We start from the raw sequence: 8,691 nt of genomic DNA, 5'->3' as shown, positions 1-8,691 counted from the left end.
AGATTGAACGATAGAAACATCAATGAGAGAGAATCATTGATTGGCTGCCTCCTGTCTGCCCCCTACTGGGGATTGAGCCCCCAACTGAGCATGTGCTCTTGACGGGAATCCAACACTCTATCCACAGAGCCAAACCTGCTAGGGCTAAAATTTACCAATTTTAAAGTGTATAGTCTTATGACTTCAGAAAGGTATATACAGTTATTTTATCACCACCAGAGTCAGTAGAAGTAATAGAAAGTTGTTCCTTTTCTGCCCTGGCTGGTTAGTTCAGTGAATAGAGCGTCCGGCTTTGGACTAAGGTCCCAGGTTTGATTCTGGTCAGGGGCATGTACCTCAGTTGCAGGTTCCTCCCCACTCCCTCCCTCCCCCAGAGGCGGGTGCAAGAGGCAACCAATCAATGTGTTTCTCTGACATCAATATTTCTTTCTTTCCCTTTCCCACTCTCTCTAAAAATCAATGGAAAAATATCCTTGGTTGAGGAGTGAGAGGAGGAGTTAAACAATAACCCTGTTTTAAGTCTCACGAACACTTGTCTGGTTATCAAGGATCATTTTTGCCAACCATGACTCTTACATTGGATTAAAGTGTAGGTTTTGTAGAAGTATTGGTGACTGAAGTTCAGAATTCTGTACTTTTGTGCTTTGACCTAGATTTCACTCTCTCTGACTGATGTGAATGCACAGAATACTATATTTTCCCTAATTATGAATTTCTAGGTTCCTGCTGGATTGAGTGTGTTTTTCTGTAGCATTCTTTCTAATTATCTCATGACAGGCTTCTTTTGATCATATTTATTTCAATAAAAGATAGTTTCTTTTCCCTCCACTTTGGGAAAAATTGTAAAATACTTGAAATGGACTTGGAAAAAGATTACTGGGTATCTTCAGTGGAAAACTAGTTTGTCTGGGATGCAGTGTACCTTTCTGGATTATCTGATTCCATGAAGTTTTTACCTTTCATTGTCTTTGAACTACTTATAGCCCTATACATTGTCCTGGACATCTAGGATATGACATCCCTGTAAGCAGGGGAAAAATAGTGGTTGCCTATGTGGGAGATTAGCTCTGCCTTTCTTTCTCCACTCTGTTGAATTTGTTCTCTTTAATGCAAATATCTCTGTGAGGAATCTGTTACTTTTGTACAGGGTGGTGTGTTACATATTAGATCTGTCTTCTTTTGAATTGAGGGCCTGGACTTAATATTAAAGGAACACATGGGGAAGAAAATTACACTTTTTGTTTTAATTTGTTAGGGTAAGCCTGCTTAGACATGCAAACTGTCTCTTGATACTGCTGTCTTAAGTTTCTTCTGTTAGGACTCTAATGCAGTTCATAATTTTCATGTTTTAAAAATGAATAACATTTGACTGAGTCACTCCCTTCGGTTTTAAGGTCGCTGCTATAAAGTCATAGAAAACTTAGTGAGTTGGAAAAGTCAACATCAAAATAAGGTCTTAAATTGCCAAGATATAATTTCTAGCAGATATTTTTTTCTTTTTAGTGATCTCCAAAACTGGTGTTTCTCTTAGAAATTCCGTGGTAGTAGCCAATTACAGTTACCAAATTTGCCAATCTAAAAAGATTCATTGGTACATTAACATTATTTTTTTAAAATATATGTTATTGATTTTTTACCGAGAGGGAGAGAGAAGGATAGAGAGTTAGAAACATCGATGAGAGAGAGACATTGATCAGCTGCTTCCTGCACACCTCCTTCTGGGGATGTGCCCACAACCAAGGTACATGCCCTTGACCGGAATTGAACCTGGGACCTTTCAGTCCACAGGCTGACACACTATCCACTGAGCCAAACCGGTTAGGGCTAAACTTTTATTTTTGTTTTAAAACATATGCTCATTTCCTAATATTTGGAAAAGAGAAAGTAAACTTTAAGAAAATAAAAATAATCCATAATATTATATTCAAAGATAACTTAGCATAGTTAATACTTTGATCTTGTTTCTTTCATTATTTTCCTAAGTGCAGCCACTGAACACTGTCAGTGTCTTCTTATAAACATTTAGCATTTAAAAAAATATGTGTATTGATTTCAGAGAGGGGAGTGAGAGAGAGTGAGAGAGAGAAACATAAATAATGAGAGAGAATCATTGACCGGCTGCCTCCTGCATCCCCCCATTCTGGGGGTTGAGCCCACAACCTGGGCATGTGCCCTTGATTGGAATTGAACCGGGTACCCTTTAGTCCACAGGCCGATGCTCTCTCCACTGAGCCAAGCCAGCTAGGGGTAGGTTTATATTTTTATCTTTCCCTTAGTATAACTTTATGTATGTATGTATGTTAATCCTCACCTGAGTATATTTTTTTCCATTGCCTTTTAGGGAGGGAGGGGGGGAGAGTAAGGATTGGGGTGGGGGAGAGAGAGAGAGAGAAACTGATGTGAGAGAAACCGATGTGAGAGAGAGAGAAACATTGATTGGTTGCCTTTCACACATGCCCAACTGGCCAAAGATCAAACCTGTAATCCAGGTATGTGCCTTTTACCTGGAATGGAACCCGTCACGTGACCCCTTTTGGTGCTCTGGCTAATGCTCTAACCATCGAGCAACACCAGCTTGGGCTCTTTAGTATAACTTTATTTTTTTTAAATATATTTTATTGATTTTTTACAGAGAGGAAGGGAGAGAGATAGAGAGTTAGAAACATCGATGAGAGAGAAACATCGATCAGCTGCCTCCTGCACATCTCCCACCGGGGATATGCCCGCAACCAAGGTACATGCCCTTGACCGGAATCGAACCTGGGACCTTTCAGTCCACAGGCTGATGCTCTATCCACTGAGCCAAACCGGTTTCGGCTCTTTAGTATAACTTTAAATTGCCAAGGAAAAGTTTGAGTACTCTTGCACTCATTCATTCTATCAAAAAATATATACATATGTAAGTATAAATATGTAAGTTTATAAATATATGCATATACTGTATACTATATGTATATGTACACACACACATATATATATGTTGAAAGGGACGCTACAGAAGGCACTATGTTGGCTGCTTCTTGGAAAGCTTATTGTCTTTCAGGGCACAAAGTTAACTATCTTATAGATTAGACCATGGAGAACGTTCATGTTCTCATGTTGTTCAGACAAGGAACCCCTCTGGATTATCAGAGCTTTGTCTCACAAAGTTTCTTTGTTTGTAGATTCCTCTCTTTGGTGCTAAGACTATTGGCCAGAGAAGTCCTGATGGTCCAGTGCTGAGCAAAGCTGAATTTGTTGAGAAAGTTCGTCAGAGTAACCAGGCCTGTCATGATGGAGATTTCCACACAGCTATTGTTTTATACAATGAAGCTCTGGCTGTTGACCCTCAGAATTGCATCTTATACAGCAATAGATCTGCAGCATATATGAAAATCCAGCAGTATGACAAGGCCCTGGACGATGCAATCAAAGCTCGGCTTCTCAATCCCAAATGGCCTAAGGTAGAAATTTTATTTACTTTCATAGACTCTTCTGTTGTTCCATGTTGCCAATTGGCCTGATATTCAAGAGTGCACAATTGGTTACATTGCCCCCTTTATATCTTGCTGCTCTGCTGAAAAACCTGCTTTTGTTGGTCTAGTCTTTTCCTTTTTTGTCTTCCTTCTTATTTATGCCAACCTCTGTGATTGGAATTTTCTCCTTTGCTCCCAATATTATTGGGCTAAGTAGGTCCAGTTCAACTCCATACGCACCCCTCCCCCCCGCCCCCATCCTCATAGGAGGATATTTTTTCCATTGATTTTTTTTTTTATGAGAAGAAAGGAAGGGAGAGAGAGAGAGACAGAGAGGGGGGAGGGGAGAGAGAGAGAGAGAGAGAGAGAGAGAGAGAGAGAGAGAGAGAGAGAGAGAGATGAGAGATGAGAGAGACACATACATTGATTGGCTGCCTCCTGAGCCTGCAACCTAGCTATATGTCCTTGTCTGGGAATCAAATCCAAGACCCTTGGTTGCATGGGCCAAAGCTCTAACCACTGTTAAACATCAGCCAGGGTCAACCCTTAACCTTTTCCTGGAAGCTTTCCTGGACCGTTGAGCTATGAATATAATAAAACATTTGTCTATTGCTAATTTCACTTAATTATTTATATTGTTATGTAAACATGTCACTTGAATATATCTGAGTCTTAAACTAGCTTGAAAATTCCTTGAAAGTTTGTCTTCTATGAAGGTCTGTGCTGGAGGGTGGGAGGGGGCTGGGAGAAGTCAATGGTGTGATACTTTCAACAATAGAGAATTAAAAAAAAATGATACTATACCATGAAGAAAAAAAAGAGTTTGTCTTCTACTTATTTTATAGTCCTACAATTGCTGGCCACTTAAAAAAAAAATCAGTGTCTAAATCATGTGGGGAACCTTTTTTCTGCCCGGGGTCATTTGGATATTTATAACACCAATTGAGGGCCATACAAAATTATCAACTTAAAAATTAGCATGCTGTATTTGGTCAAATATTTAATTAACTCAGCTCTGATGCCTTAGCAAGGCCAGACCAAATGATTTCATGGGCTTTATATGGCCCGTGGGCCAGACGTTCCCCACCCCTGGTCAAAATCAATGAGAAAATTAGGAGATGTAACTGCATTTTCTTCTTGAAGTCTTCTAAGGATGCAGATTTCACAGACCATAAACACATCACCCTGATGGTTTAGAAGTTCTTGTTTATTGTTAGCTGAATTCCTCAACAGTTTCAGTCTACTTTTTAATCATTTCTGGAAGGAATCTAACATTTCTCTCAAATACCCCACATTAAAACCTCCTTTCATATGTTTAGTGAGATATAGTATAATGGGAATAGCATGTAAAGGCAGTCCTTACTTTGCATGATATTACAGTACAATTAGAAATGGCTGCAAGCTGAAAAAAATCTTCCAGTGTGATCTTTGGAAAAGTTTTGATTGTTCTGTGACTTTTAAAAGTTTTTGTCAAAACATTAAAAACGTTCTAACTGCAGATTATAAATGTATAAGGAATGCAAAAATATTAAACTATTTAGTGCATTGATTTAAACTTAGAAAAATTGAGAATTTGTTTTATTATTTTAAAAAATATATTTTTATTGACTTCTGAGAGGAAGGGAAGAGGAAGATAGGAACATCTTTTTTGTTTTTTAAATATATTTTATTGATTTTTCACAGAGAGAAAGGGAGAGAGATAGAGAGTTAGAAACATCGATGAGAGAGAAACATCAATCAGCTGCCTCCTGCACGTCTCCTACTGGGGATGTGCCTGCAACCCAGGTACATGCCCTTGACCGGAATCGAACCTGGGACCCTTCAGTCCACAAGCCGATGCTCTATCCACTGAGCCAAACCGGTTTCGGCAGATAGGAACATCTTATTTAATATGACAAGTATACCTAAATAAAATTAATCTTTTTTGGAAGTTGAAGTATTACTACTACCAAAATTGGAACATTCTTCTTTTTATTGATTTTAAAGAGAGAAGAGGGGAGGAGAGAGAGAGCGAAACATTGATGTGAGAGAGAAACAGTAATCCGTTGCCTCCTGTATGAGCCCTGACTGAGGATCAAACCCACAACTTAGGTATGTACCCTGACCAGAAATCAAACTCACAACCTTTTGGTGTACAGGAGGATGCTCCAACCAACTGAGCCACCCAGCCAGGGCTATTTAAAATTTTTTTAAATATATATTTTTATTGATTTCAAAGAAGAAGGGAGAGGAGAGATAGAAACATCAGTGATGAGAGAGAATCATTGATTGGCTGCCACCTGCACACCCTTCACTGGGATCGAGCCCTCAACCACTGAGCTATGCCGACTGGTATATTTTTAATTTTGAAATAATGTGAAACATATAGAAAAGTTGTGAGATTATTTCAAAGGACTCCTGAATATCCTACATCTAGATTCCTCCAATAGTGAATATTTTACCATATTTGGCTTATAATGTACACCACATTAAATAAATTGTTATTTTTGGAATCATTTGAGAGAAAGTGCAGACATGATGTCCCATCACCCATAAATCCTTCAGTATGTATTGAGAATACTCTGATATATATCCACAGTATAACCATTAAATTTAAGACATTAGCATTGATACGATACTGCTATTTAATTGATGATCCTATTCAAATTTCAAGGATTGTCCCTGTGATATCCTTTATAGGCACTTTCCCCTTTCTGGTCCAGAAGTACTTGGCAAGAAGTATATTAGGAGTCTGTTCAGCTAGATAGATTGTAGTATATGGTCAATACCACCTGCTCACATTACAAATAACATTTAATTGACTGGATTTTTACCACTCTTGGGTTCTTGATTGTTAGTTCCTTAGTTTGGGCCTTGAGTTTTGGTCACTAAAATAATATATCCCTTATCCTTTGTTCTGGACTGTCAGTCTTTATCCATACCCCCTAACCTGTAGCTCACTGCTACTAATACGGACTTTTTGCCTGACTCTCTTGATCCTAGCCGTCGGTTCATCTCTCTTTTGTTCTTGTATCATAATAACTAGGGGCCTGGTACACAAAAGTTGTGCATGGGTGTGGTCCCTAGGCCTGGCTGGTGTTTGAAGTGCAAGCGTCTGGCATGGAAGGGCAGGTCCCAGCTGACCTCTGGGCCCTGGGCCGCACCTGGGTCCCTGGGCCCCTTGGCAACCCTTTGGCCTGAGTCACGTTGCTCGAGTCCCTGTGCGGAGATGCAGTGAGTGTGGCGGGACACCGTGAGCCGGGGCGCAGTGTGGGCGTCTGGGCCACCCAGCGGGAAGCCAGGCGGGCTCCTCGTGGGCACCTGGCACCTGAGTGCGGAGGCTTCTCCAGTGTGCAAGCCCTGACGTCCCGGGGGAGAATAGCAGGGGGAGTGAGAGTGAGCGGGGGACACCCTGCATTCACACCGCACCTCTGTACCCATCACCCCCACCCCCAGGTAGCCTGTGAGGTCGCAGCGCATTGCTGATGCCCGCCATGTTCCGTGCTGCCCCCTGGTGGTCAGCGCACGTCATAGCGAGTGGTCGAACTCCAGGTCTTCCAGTCCAACTCCCAGTCGAACCACGGTCTCGGGGGACAGTTTGCATATTAGGCTTTTATTATATAGGAATTATATAGGACATATAAGCAATAAGTAATATTTTGTACTTTTGTCTACCATGCCAGGTCCTCATGTGATGTGCCTCTTCTTTGTAGAAGTTAGATACAGTGTGAAATTGTTGACATCCAGAGTAATTTCATGTGTCACAGTCAGCATTAGGACTGTGTATATATAAGCTGAATAGCGCTACATACCTAGAACTGTGTGTGTGTGTGTGTGTGTGTGTGTGTGTGTGTGTGTAGATTATATTCTGTGAATCTTGAGGTAGGCAGAATATGCTCTGGAATTATTTTGGATTTTGCTTCTGCCTATAGGCTTTGTAATCTTAATCCAATTATCTCACCTACATAAACTCCTGAGGTAGTTTATTATTTCATGAGGAAGTGAACTAATGAAGTCATAACCTACCATTTGGGATTGGTTGCCATTCTTGGAATAGATAATTGTAGACAGAATATTTACTGCTTGAGAATTAAATAGCTGATATTATGATACAGATTTGTCATTTTCAAAAAGTTGGAGATCTATTTCCTGCAAGTAAGTTTATTGTAATTATAATCACTTAATGAATGTTTTATTGATATTTGAAAAGAGAAATTTCAGAAGTTGGCTAGCATTTTTTCTGGAGAATTTTAATAAGAGTTTATTTGAACAAAACTGATGAGATATGCTAGGGAATAAGATATCAAATGCTCCTAAAAGTTGGTTAGCATTTAAACAGAAGTTTTTCAAGGAGATGTTAGATTAAAAGGTGGCATAAAGTTCTGATTAAAAGTCATAATTTTTCTTAATGATAAAATATTAAATTTAGGTGTAAAGTCAATTTGAATAAATAATTTGTGTTATCTGAGAAGCAGTGATTTGGTTTCTGGAAAGTACTGGGAAAGGGAAATATTTTCAGTGCAATTAACCCAGAGTACATGCACGAAGAATCCTTTATAAATCCATGTGAACATGCATTAAGAGCTGCAAATTTAGTAAAATGCAACTTGCCTTTGGTTTTATTAATTTCCCAGCCTTGTGCGCCCTCTTGTGTTTAACTTATCGTTAAGACTATGCTACATTATATGGCTTTTAGTAGTTTGATGGGTTGAGTAAAATAGCTGTACATTTCTTAAGAGATTAAAAATTTTCAAGTATAATGATAAATATTATAAGGGAAAAGAATGTTAAGTGCTTCCCTGGTTCTGTTCCCTACATTTACTTTAACATACTCCACATCAAATTTTATTATATTTAAGTAATTGAGGTATATGTTCTTGAACATAATTTTATGTTCAAAAAGGCTAAGAAAATTTAATTATACTATCACTTTTATATGAAGGTTCTGTGGCTTTTGTAAGCTATGTTGAGTTATCAAGCTAGTAAGTGCTTGGCACACTGTAGGCTTTCAATAAGTATTTGTTGAAAAGAAGAGTGGAAGTATTATAATTGATTACTTGTATTTTTTTATTGACTGAAAGAATTGAAATTAGTTGGATAATTTCCAACTTGATATATTCTGAAAAAGAGTTTATTACTTTGGCTCCAAAGACACCTAGAGAACAAGTGGTTTTTGATTTTTGGGTTAGTATTTAATTGAAGTAGGACCTTTACATGTAATAGAACTATATTAAAATCTCAGCAACCTTCTAATTTT

At 38.9% G+C, this 8,691-nt stretch overlaps 1 protein-coding gene across 1 annotated transcript in view; it reads left to right on the top strand.

Moving 5' to 3' along the window:
* TTC28 (tetratricopeptide repeat domain 28) overlaps positions 1–8,691 on the top strand; it is a 394,102-nt gene that overhangs the window by 7,160 nt on the left and 378,251 nt on the right. The window contains 1 exon segment of the mRNA XM_015562870.1: positions 3,165–3,443. Coding sequence (XP_015418356.1) covers positions 3,165–3,443 — 279 coding nt within the window.

This window comes from Myotis davidii, unplaced genomic scaffold (genome assembly GCF_000327345.1).
Source record: "Myotis davidii unplaced genomic scaffold, ASM32734v1 scaffold478, whole genome shotgun sequence".
NCBI classification, from domain to species: Eukaryota; Metazoa; Chordata; class Mammalia; order Chiroptera; family Vespertilionidae; genus Myotis; species Myotis davidii.
Note: the sequence above shows the minus strand (reverse complement) of the source record. Positions and strands in the feature narration are given on the sequence as shown.